Source organism: Vipera ursinii, assembly GCF_947247035.1.
Source record: "Vipera ursinii genome assembly, chromosome: 2".
In the NCBI taxonomy this organism is placed as follows: Eukaryota; Metazoa; Chordata; class Lepidosauria; order Squamata; family Viperidae; genus Vipera; species Vipera ursinii.
The window spans coordinates 137,820,451-137,832,742 of NC_139513.1; the positions used below are offsets into that span (position 1 = coordinate 137,820,451).

Consider the following 12,292-nt stretch of genomic DNA (forward strand, 5'->3'; position numbering starts at 1 on the left):
CTTACAAAAGAAATCAGCCACCACCACTTCCTATCTGGGAACTTTTTTTTCTTTTACTTACCTTGATCACCTCTGGAAACTGCTTCATCCTTTTGCCACAGGGTCCATAGTACCAGGTTTCTCCCTGCCATCGGTTGCTCCCTTTCTTGATGCGCACCTCCCTTCGCCACCTGAGTACAAAGGTAGCCTATCAAAGACTGGAAACCTGCACCCTAACTCAGAAGTATTACTTGCTGTGCGTGTACTAGCGCTGTGCAAAAGCAAAAAATCCTTCCCGCCAGGAGAATGGGAAAACTTACCCATGTTTCAAGGGGTAGTGCACCTCTTCCACTGTGGCTATTCTCCTTCTTGGAACATCACCTGTCAGAACAACCAGCCATTACCAGTGCTATCAACTAAGTTAGATTTAAAGGCAGCCAAGTAGTTTAGAAGCACGAAGAAAAGAGTTTACTTACTTTTGGCAGATACATTTAGCAGTGAAGCTTCTTTGCTGTCCCTGTCTGTTACAGGTGTAGGATTATCTGGACCACTGCTCTTGACTGCCTCTTCCAAAGAGGCATTTAGAGACTCTGGTTCAAGGGATGCCTGCGAATCCAGAAACTCTGTGCCCTCTTGCCCTACTTCACTGACACCTGTCAGCTCCAGGCTGCTCTCTATAACAAGAGAGAAGGAATAGAGGAATAGAATGGCACAGAGAAAAGAATGAACACAGAATGAAAAAAGTTCGTTGAGCATTGCGGAGAATAAGACATTTCTTACTTCTGCTGCCTTCCTAGTCACTTAGTGGAATGCTACAAGCTGTTAACAGTATACAGCGTAAGACTTAGGATGCAGATCTCAATTACTCAGCCGGGTCACTTGGAAGCTCTTTCAAGAATTCAAGCCTTCACATGATAATTACAATTGTTATGTGAACAACGTAGTCCTTCGTAACTTAACTCAGGATTAATATGCAGTATTGTCTTTTCTTCTAAATACTGTTCGAGAAGGATTTTCTACGCTTAATTTTAAAAAATAAATTTCCAGCTGAATAAAATAGCTACCGAGGACTCCGTTAAGCAAATATATATTGTACCGTATATGGTATTCCAATATACGCCTTTCCAAAGTTCTGTATACAGTTAAATTCGATTTCTCTCCTTCTAATTAAATTCCTAACCATACCGAAAGTTTATAATAGCTTCCCCTCCCACAGATCTATGCAATTTATTACTTGGAAATGTGTACCTCTAGATCCCACAATTCCCTTTGCAAGTACTAAGCAAAAGCTTCTGTATTTGAAGGCAGAGAATTGATCAAGGATGAGAACGGAGCAATGGGTGGGTCTTGCTTACCTTGCAAAACAGACTCTCCAAGAACAGGAGGCAAATTGGCACTTCCAAAAAGAGAGGTGTCAGGCTGACTGTCATCTGCCAATAGGCTGAAGGAGTCAGAGTGGTTGAGAGAGGGACTGCCAGGACAATCCAGGGCAGAAATGTCAGGAGGATCCTCCAGTGGAGACTTGCCACTCACAAGTTCAGATGTATCCATTTCATACAGATCTCCTGTCCCTGGGTCTACAAATCATATATTTGTAAAGATCTTGCAAGCTATTCAAACTAGCAATTTATTTATTTATTTATTTATTTATTTTATTTAGTTACATTTATATACCGCCCTATTCCCTGAGGACTCAGGGCGGTTTACAGGGAATTAAAAATCCAACATACAAAAGTTAAAAACCCAATTAAAAATATTAAATTGACCCTGTACTCAATTAAAAAGAACCCCAATTAAAAATTTCTCCTCAGCCTGGGCCCGAGAGCTCGAAGAGCCAGGTCTTCAGGCCCCGGCGGAATGATCGGAGGTCGGGGGCAGTTCTCAGTTCCACCGGCAGCTGGTTCCAGAGGGCAGGCGCTCCCACCGAGAAGGCCCTATCCCTGGGTGTCACCCGCCGGCAATTTAATTCCAACAATGTCTTTGCATTACTATCCGTAATTTAAACACTGAATATACATAGTGCTCCTTACACTTCTTTGTGTAATTAGACCGGTCCTCAGAAATGCTATACTAAAGAATCATGAAATGGTTTTAAAGAAATTTTAAAGAAATGTCTTGTTATTTTTACGAAAACAGACTGCCACCTGCCCAGGGCTTAGCATCCTAAACATTTGTTACACCAACTTCCAAAATCTGAGCCATTGTGCATCTTTTAGAAATCCACTTTAGGAAAGGAAAAAAATTAAGTGTCAAATAGAAAAATATGGAAGTTAGCCTGTTACTAGCAACATTTAGATGAAGTGCTTGCATCCGTTTCTACTGTTTACATCTACAAGACATATAAGCAAAAAGCACAGTGGTTAAGATGTTGAATTAGGAACTGGGAGACTGAAATTTCTAGTCCTCCCTTGGACATGAAAGCTAGCTGGGTGACTTTCAGCCAGTCACTCTCTCTCAGCCCAATCTCCTTCGCTGGATTGTTGTTGTAGGAAAAACAGGACATGGCAATATTATGTATGCCATCTTGAATTGGACAAAATTGACTCAGCCTTCCATCCTTCCGAGGTAGGTAAAATGAGGACCCAGATTGTTGGGGGCAATTAAGCTGACTTTGTAATAATGCCGCTTGGGGTGTGTGTGAAAGCCCTAACAAGCAGGCATATACATAGAATGAAGGCTACTGCTAAGCTTGTAAGCCGCCCTGAGTCTTCGGAGAAGGGCGGGATATAAATGGAATTTAAAAAAAATAAAAATAAACGTAGGATATAACTCTAATAATAATGTATAGCAGAATGTATAGAATGGTTGGAAAAGGCACACAGGTTGTTGGGTTGGAACTTGTATATTCACATAATAACTGATATATACACGACCCCTTTATTTATTTAACCACTCAAAAACACTACTAAAAACATTTCTTTTTCCCTTGTTCTCCGTTCTCCCACTGGTCCCGTATTACTGAAACTAAAAGCAACTATTGGAACTGGAGATCATTTAGACATAAAATGTGGGCAGAAATCAGAACTAACCATTAGTCTTTTGTCTTCTAAATCTAACTAGTTGCCTCCATCATGGCATCGGTCTCTTTTGATCTTTATAACTAAATTATAAAACTGGATTTTAAATCTATATGCATTGACACAATACAAAATATAATTGAATAATAAATTCACGAAGGAGACTGTGTCTCTACCACTAGTCCACAAAGCGTTTGGTTAAGCCTCTAGCCGTGGACAGCAATAAGATAGGAAAGAGCAAATAACAGGGCTGCAGGGGAATCGCTTGTTTGTTGTTTTGTATATTGCTATATTGCTAGGTCTAAAGTGTCTACATTTCCAAGAAATGCTGCTGCTGGAGAAATTGCACATCAATGACAATAACAGCAAACATTGATATAGATTATAGAAGCTACATTTAGGCAAGATAAGTTTTCTACACTGTCATTAGTTATAAGACCTTAAGAAAAACAATGCCAACAAAACCGTTTTCACAAGGTACCATGTTACTCATTTACAGAAATGTTAAAGTCACCGTGTGTCTTAAAATTTAATCCAGTTTACAACGGGATAATCTTTTATGACTCACAGCCGCCTACTTCCATTCCACATGAAATGCATGGAATACTGTGACAATTGGTGAAACGTGGGATACCCAGATCTCTACAAAAGAGCTCTTGCATTTTGAACAGTAGAGAGGGAAATTTCAGCGTGAATAGCTTGTATAACAAACTACATTCTCTTATTTACTCAAGTATGTGGATGTCTTATATTTTTTTCATATTTTTTTTCCATTCTACAAGGACATCATTTCGAAGAAACCACCAGCTCAAATTGTATAAATACAAAAATGCAAAGAAAAATTTCACCCACTTACCTCTGTCTAGTGACTCAAAAGGCTCCAAAGAGTCTTCCAGAGGAGGAGGGATCCGAGAAGCATCCTCAAGGCAACTAGCTCCAGCATCAGGTTCCAAGACAGAGGCCTCTTGGCTAAGAGGCTCAACAACTGGAGAAGAACCATTGTAGCCACATATTTTCAGTTCTACAGGAAATATTATTAAAAGTGTCACACTGAACTTTCTAAATTGTGATTTTAAAAATTATATTTCACTTCAGGTCTTGAGAAAGCTTTAAAAATAAGCAGAATCTCACAGCAAACAGACACGCACACCATGAGTGAGGAGGGTCTTCCTATTTTGACGGTGATTGGGAGGGGCAGAGTGTGTGGGAGCAGAGGGCTTTATCACAATTGGGGAACGGGCCACCGCTGTCTTCAAGCAGTTGCCTGTTCCCGCCCTCGTGGCTCTTCTTGCTCCCCTGGGGGCATAGGATTGCAGGACCCTGGGCTCAGGTTCACCTTGTGGTGAACAAGGCTCCCCTCATACATAATCTTATTGAGGAGGAGAACGTGGACCTGGCCTGCATCACAGAGACCTGGTTGGGCCAAGAGGGGGGTGTCCCCCTCTCGGAACTATGCCCACCGGGCTTCCGGGTGCTTCACCAGCCGTGGGCCCAGGACAGAGGTGGGGGGGGGTGGCGGTTATTATTAGGGAGAGTCTTTGTCCGCGAATGACCACTGTCCCTCAGATAGGCAGGTGTGAGTCTCTCTTTTTGAAGTTGAGCCTATTGATTACGTACCTGTCTCCCAGCTGCGTGTCATCGGCCCTGCCTAAGCTCCTCGACGTCTTGCCCGGGTTGGCGATTGAGTTCCCCAAGCTTATAGTTCTGGGGGATTTCAATCTGCCTTCTGTGGGTAAGGCGTCTCAGTTGGCCCGGGAGTTCATGGCTTCCATGACGGCCATGGACCTGATTCAAATAATTCAAGACCTGACCCATAATGGAGGGCACACACTCGACCTGGTTTTTATCTCTGGGCAGTGGCTTAATGATCTGGGTAGGGGGGATTTAATTATCCATCCCGTCATGGTCCGATCATTTCCTTCTCCGGCTAGACTTTCAGTACGCCACCCCCCGCCGCTGGGAGGCAGAACCGACCAGGTGGTTCTGCCCCAGGCGCCTGATGGACCCTGAGAGGTTCCAGACGGAGCTTGGGACATTTCCTGCTTCCCTTGCCCACAACTCTGCCGAGGCTCTAGTGACGGCCTGGGGGAGGGCGGCTGCTGGGGCCTTGGATCGAGTTGTGCCTTTGCGGCCTCTGACCCAGCGCAGATCCCGGGTGGCCCCCTGGTTTACCGAGGGACTCCGAGAGATGAAGCGCCGGAAAAGACGCCTAGAGAGCGGTTGGAGGTCCAGCAGATCCGAATCTGATCGAACACAGCTAAGAACCTGTCTTAAGTCTTACCTAGTGGCGATGGAAGCGGCAAAGCGTGTTTACTTTTCCGCTCTCATTGCGTCCGCAGATAATCGCCCAGCCACCCTGTTTAGAGTGACCCGCTCACTGCTTAACCAGAGGGCTGAGGAATTTGTTCAGTATCTGCAGGACAAAATCGCTCAGATCCGGACTGGTTTGGACTCCGACTGGGCGGAATCCGACGGAGTGGAGAGGGCAGGTCTTGGTCATACCATTTGGGGTGAGTTTGACCCTGTGTCTTTGGATGATGTGGACAGGATTATGCGTAAGCTGAGCGCTGCAACTTGTTTATTGGACCCATGTCCCTCCTGGCTAGTTTCGGCCGCTGGGGAGGTGACAGGGGGCTGGCTCCAGGCAGTTGTCAATGCTTCATTGATGGAGGGTGTCTTCTCCTCCGCCTTAAAAGAGGCGGTGGTGAGGCCCCTCCTCAAGAAGCCTGCTCTGGACCCGGCCTCCTTGAATAACTATCGTCCTGTCTCCAACCTTCGCTTTGTAGCGAAGGTTGTCGAGAGTGGTGTGATGCGTCAGCTTCCGCAATTCCTGGATGAAGCGGACTATTTGGACCCGTACCAGTCCGGTTTCAGACCTGGTTACAGCATGGAAACAGCATTGGTCGCACTGGTAGATGATCTCTGGCAGGCCCGGGACAGGGGTTGCTCCTCTGTCCTGGTCCTACTTGACCTCTCAGCGGCTTTTGATACCATCGACCATGGTATCCCGCTGCGACGGCTCAAGAGATTGGGAGTGGGAGGCAATGTTTTATGGTGGTTCTCCTCCTACCTCTCGGGCCGTTCGCAGTTTGTAGTGGCAGGGGGGCAGAGATCTACCCCGAGGCCCCTTTCTTGTGAGGTACCTCAGGGGTCGGTTCTCTCCCCCCTCCTGTTTAGCCGCTGGGTGAGATCATCTGTGGCTTTGGGGTGAGGTATCACCAATATGCGGATGATACCCAGTTGTTTATCTCCACCCTGAGCCAACCCAGTGATGCCCTTGACGTGATGTCCTGGTGCCTGGAGGCGGTGCGGGTCTGGATGGGAAGGAACAGACTCAGGCTGAACCCCTGCAAGACTGAGTGGCTGTGGATACTGGAATCTCGTACTGTCCAACAGGTTCCATCTCTTCTGATGGGGGCGGAGCTATTGCCCCCCTCAGAAATGGCCAGCAACTAGGGTGTCCTCCTGGATTCACGGCTTAATTTGGAAGATCATCTAACTGCCGTGACCAGGGGGGCTTTTGCACAGGTTCACCTGGTACGCCAGTTGCGCCCCTTTTTGAACCGAGATGCCCTATGCACGGTCACCCATGCCCTTGTCACCTCTCGCCTGGATTACTGCAATGCTCTCTACATAGGGCTGCCCTTGAAGTGCGCCCAGAAGCTTCAACTGGTGCAAAATGCGGCCGCGCGGGTGCTTATGGGAGTATCTCAATACTCCCATGTTACACCACTAATGCGTGAGCTGCATTGACTTCCGGTTGCCCTCCGGGTGCGATTCAAGGTGCTGATAATCACCTTTAAAGCCCTACAAGGCTTAGGCCCGGGGTACTTGCGAGACCACCTGCTGCCAATGTCAACCTCCCATCGCCCGGTTCACTCCCACAGAGTCGGCCTCCTCAGGGTGCCGTCGGCCAGGCAATGCCGACCGGCAACCCCCAGGGGGAGAGCCTTCTCTGTGGGCGCACCGACCCTCTGGAATGAACTGCCCCTGGAGCTGCGGACGACCCCTGACCTTCGGTCCTTCCGCCGTGACCTAAAGACCTGGTTGTTCCAACAAGCGGGCCTGAACTGATCATAGTTTTTAAATTTGGTTTTTTATTGGTTTAAATTGTTCTTATTTCTTATATTGTTTAATCCTCTTTTAATTTTTGCATTTATATCTTTTAACTTTTTATTGTTGTGAGCCGCCCTGAGTCCTAAGGGAGAAGGGCGGCATATAAATTTAATAAACCTTAAACCTTAAATTAATCGAAGAACTTTTCATTCATTCCTTATCTCAGTAATTCTAACCCTATCGCTTCATCTGCCTGGAAAAAATACTTTACCATTATTCTACAAATGCCATTCATGTCCATGGTACCTGGCGAAACAAGAAGAAAACTGGCAGATCCCTGCCCCAAGTACAATAGTCTGTAATATAGATTTAAAAGAAGGCCATAGTCCTTGGTAAACCCAAAAAACGTGTTACAATATATTACAGTAAATTAATCTGACTGTTGGTGGTTGGTAGGTAAAGAACCGAGTATTGGGAATTACTATTGTAAAATGTATTTCAAGGCCACACAGATGCCAAGGTGGATATGCTACTATTGTACTGAAGTGTAGGAGGAACAGTCATTTATTTCTAGAAATTTAAAGAAACAATTAGAAGTGGCAATATTGAAATCTTAACAGTAAGCAAGACTTGTACAGTGCCTACTCTTCCAGCCTAAGTTGGAATTAATCATAATGTATTAGTGGCCTTAAGATAAGTCAAATTTCAGCATGTCCTGAAATACTGACTAAAAATTCCGAGGTCCATTTGTGAGTTATACCTGGCTGTGCATTTTCCAGCTCCATACTGCCCATCAATCTGGTGCCATTTTCTGCAGCTGTAGAAGGTGGTTCTTTCACAGCCTCTTCATTGCCTGGCTCATCCTGCTGTGGTGAGAAGTCCTGATTCCCTGAAGCAAGCATGGGAGAAGGCTGAGATGATGTGTAGAAGCTCGTTGGGCCGTTTTGTAGGATTTCAAAGTTCTGATCATCAGGGAAAGAGTCGTAGAGCTCTGCTGAGTCAAAATTTAATCCCATGGTGCCTGGGGTACCATTGGCCCAGAACTCTTGCCCACTGCTTCCCCTCAGACTAGTGTTATGTCCAGGCGAGTTCTGCCGATTGTTCTCAAGGGTACCATTCAATGGATATTGGGAGAACAGTGGACCATCTTTGAGATTGTTGCCGTTGCCCGAGGGATACTGGGAGTAATTCCACAGGTAGTCATAGGGATGATGGAGGTGAGAGTTGTTTGAGGAACGGGTCCCTGAAGTACTAGCATGAGATACAGTAGATAAGCCATTAACATTCATGTCTCCATTTAAACCTGCCGTGAGGGAAAGAAGAAGAAAGAACAAATACTGAGAGCGGGTTTGGTCACCATCAAATTTGATACCAGCCAGGGCATAGAAAAACTCTAAGAAGCAATGCAATGCAGTAGGTTGGAGAGATTTGGCCCATGGAATCGCGGAGACAGAATGGATAACATCATCATCAGTTTGGTGCAGTAGTTAAGGTGCTGGCCTAGAAGCCAGGAGACGGTGACTTCTAGTCCTGCCTTAGGCGTGAAAGCTGACTAGGCAGGACTAGATTAGGACTTGGGCCAGTTGCTCTCTCTCAGCCCAACTCACCTCACAAGGTTGTTGTTATGGGGAAAACAGGAGAAGGAAGAAGTTATGTATGTTCACCATCTTGAGTTACTTATGAAGTAATAAAGGTGATATTAAAAAGATCTAATAAATCAATAAAAATAAATACCAGGAACAGTGACTAAGAGAGAGATTATCTTCTTCTTTTAGGCCTGCCTTCTTTTTCAAAGTAGAACCAGCAAAATGAGATAAGACATAAAAAAGCTGAATACTCTACTCCACTAATGCAAGTCAGCATCCTCTCACATTTTCTCAGCTCACATCATTTTCTGGCTATTTCCAACTCCATCCTTCAATTTCTCTCACTACGGAGTTGCTTGAAGACATAAAAACAATGCACGGATACAATTGTATTCTCATTCTTTCTTTTTGCACTGCATTTTGAACCACAGCCATATTTCAAGCACTTCTGGCTCAATTCACTTTCTGCTACAGATATGCTTATCCCTGCAATGTACACCACAACAAGAAAAAACGTTTTCCCACATCTGTCACACAGGGAGCAGTCAGAAAGGATATTTTATTCTACTTTTATCTTGCATTAAAATGTTAAGGGTGGAAGCTGTTGCTGAAAGAGAAGTATAACGTAACAAAGAATGTAGGCGAAGAGAAGAGTGATGAAGGCAAAGAGAAGTAAAAAATGATTCTAAATGAATTGGGAAGAGGAAAGAATAAGCACTCCGTTTTTATGTTAGGTTCTAATTTCTAAAGATTTGTCACACATTCTACTGTGTGTCATGGTTTTGACGATAACCATGAATGATAACATGTATGAAATCTCCTGCTCTATGCAGTCAAATGGTACTGTTTCAGTACGAAAAAAGCTAGAATCAAGCCGTTGTTTATGTTCTACCATTTTCCCTTAATTCATCCATAAACTGAATAGCTTCGTGCTGATTTTTATAGTACAAGTAGTCCTTATGATCATAATTCAGCCCAGAATCATACATCATGGCAGACATTAAAAGGATCGTCACTTGACCATATCCAATTTTACAACCTTTTTTGTGGCGGTTGTTAAGCAAATGCCATGGTTAAGTAAACCTGATTTCTTCAATGGGCATTTTTTGCCAGAGGTTGGAAGTGAATGCGGGAAATCAGAAAAAAAAAAAACCACAAATCAGTGACATGATTGTGGGACACTGCAAAAAGCCACAAATGTGAGTCAGTTGCCAAATGCCCAAAATGTGATCATGTGACCGTGGGTGAGGGTGCGGCCATTTGGGACTGTTTACCTTTTAGCAACAAGACAAAACAATAGCAGCAATGTTTGCAAACTTTTCAAAATAATGTGAAGTTTAACATATGGTAAGGAAAATTACATTTGATTAACAATTTCTATTCGTAGCAAGCAGATTACCTTTAGATGTTCACTAGACAACCTATGACTTGTCAGGTCATTGTTTCAGAGATATTTCATTACCTAACACTTGCACATTCTCCTCTTATCACATCACTCTAGTATCCTGACACATCTTCCACAACATGTGCCCCCTCACACACACCCTCCCCATCTCTCGCACTGCATCCTGTGCAATCTCTCACACACTTGCACAATGTGCCCAACCCACATTGTGCTTCTTGTGAACTTCCTTGTATTCCTGCAACCCACATGGTGCCTTCTCCCCACAGGAAGATATGCAGGGATATGGTGCAGGTCAGGAAGGATGTGCAGGGGTGCATGATGTGCCCCACTTATCAGGGAGGGCACGGGGGGGGTGGGTGCATGGGGATGGGGAGGGCATAGGGGTGCAGAATGGCTTAAGGTCCAGCACACGTACAGAGAGGTTGGGGAAGTTGCAAAAGTGGGGGAGACTTAACCAAGCAACCTGTGATCTTCCCTGCCAGCTTCCCCATCGCCAACACTCCCTGCAAGCTTTCCATAAAAAAAAATATTTTTCTTGTGGGAGGTGGCAGAAGTGTTGCAATCACGATCGAGTTTATACTTCCGGCTGGCATTCCCACTGACTTATGAGAGAGAATGGTGGAAATAACATCATGTGACATGGCTGACTGCAGCAGCGTGGCAGTGCTGAAGCAGTCACTTTCCCAAATTTCATTCCCAGGGAAGTAATGGGTAGTTTGAGGTACTTTGCTTCAGAAATTGTTGCCCTACGATGCACCATTTTGCTCAAATGAAAGTTTCAAGCAGAAACAAAGAGATTTTGTGGTATATAGATATTTTCAATGTAAACTAAAAAAACCATATAAGGTCTAGACCTTTCTCTCCCCCTAATAATAAAATAGGAAAGCTCAGACTTTTTGTGCACCAACTCTACTATCTGCATGGATGTAAGGAAACACAAAATCTTTTTTATTGCTGAATTATCCATCTCTGTTAAGACCTTCTGAACCCCACATTTCATTGCAAAGTAATAAAGTAATAATTCCGTACCCAGAGAACCATACAACAAAAAGAGAACAGCTGGTAGCATTAGTAACTGGACTGTGTATAATCAAGGATTAAGTCTACTATTAACATCACAATAACGGTCAGGTCAATTGGTCTTCACTTACTTTTGCCTTGTTGGGGAAAGTTCATAGGAGATCCATTTGTGTAGACATTGTCCCCTGAGGAAGGAGCAGGTTTCAGTCCTGAGGCAGCAGGTGAAGAGGGAAGGCCAGTGAAATTAAAATGGTTGTTTGCTTCCATTTCTAAAATAAAAAGACATTCAAGGAAGACTTAATGGCAATACAAAGATGCATTCTAAGGGTCCATTAGTATACTGCATATTTTTTTTAATTTTAATTCCATTTATATCCCGCCCTTCTCCGAAGACTCAGGGCGGCTTACAAGCTTAGCAGTAGCCTTCATTCTATGTATATGCCTGCTTATTAGGGCTTTCACACACACCCCAAGCGGCATTATTACAAAGTCAGCTTATTGCCCCCAACAATCTGGGTCCTCATTTTACCTACCTGGGAAGGATGGAAGGCTGAGTCAACCTTGAGCCTGGTGGGACTCGAACCTGCACTCATTGGCTCAAGGTTGACTCAGCCTTCCATCCTTCCGAGGTAGGTCAAATAACCACCTAGTTGATGGATGGGAACAACGGTATGTTGGTTTCCATGGTAAATTAAGAGATTTAAAACCTTAACTTGCATAGAATAACAGGAGCATGCCTCTGGTAAAATTGAGTTTTCTGGTAAAATTGAGTTTTGGTAGAACATTTGACCTACTAGCCTACGTCTGCCAAAATTGATTGATATTGTACTGTAGATAGAGTTAGCAATAATTGCAGCAGGTGGCACAGGTAACCTAGTGTACACCCTCTCTATCTTACTAAAAACCATTAGGTTGGAACCTCAATTGACAAAAGCTGACAGGCAGAGATGAACAGGCAGAAATCAATATTTATGGATCTGACTGGGTGATAAACACCTGGAATGAGTTTTAAATAAGTTTTTTCTTCTTGTTCATGCCTTTAATATAATTCACTTATTGTTGTTTTTTGCTATTCTATGCTTTTATTAATGTTGCTTCTCCTTGAAAAGTTATGCAAGTAGTCCTCAACTTATGTCTGGTCACTTAGCAACCATTCTATGTTATCAGCTGCCCCCACCCCCACCCCCAAAAGATACTTATGACCTAGTTCCAAAGTTCTAATGGCTGAC

The 12,292-nt window shown here is 44.2% G+C and overlaps 1 protein-coding gene across 6 annotated transcripts in view; it reads right to left on the bottom strand.

Moving 5' to 3' along the window:
- Positions 1 to 12,292, bottom strand: part of BAZ2A (bromodomain adjacent to zinc finger domain 2A) — a 74,185-nt gene that overhangs the window by 30,141 nt on the left and 31,752 nt on the right. For all 6 annotated transcript variants that reach the window (XM_083352412.1, XM_083352414.1, XM_083352413.1 and 3 more), the window contains 7 exons: positions 11,195 to 11,332; positions 7,813 to 8,355; positions 3,853 to 4,017; positions 1,335 to 1,556; positions 456 to 653; positions 300 to 360; positions 62 to 170 (listed from right to left, as the gene is read on the bottom strand). In XM_083352412.1, the coding sequence (XP_083208538.1) occupies positions 62 to 170; positions 300 to 360; positions 456 to 653; positions 1,335 to 1,556; positions 3,853 to 4,017; positions 7,813 to 8,355; positions 11,195 to 11,330 (1,434 nt within the window). In that variant the 5' untranslated portion in view covers positions 11,331 to 11,332. The remainder of the gene's footprint in view (positions 1 to 61; positions 171 to 299; positions 361 to 455; positions 654 to 1,334; positions 1,557 to 3,852; positions 4,018 to 7,812; positions 8,356 to 11,194; positions 11,333 to 12,292) is intronic.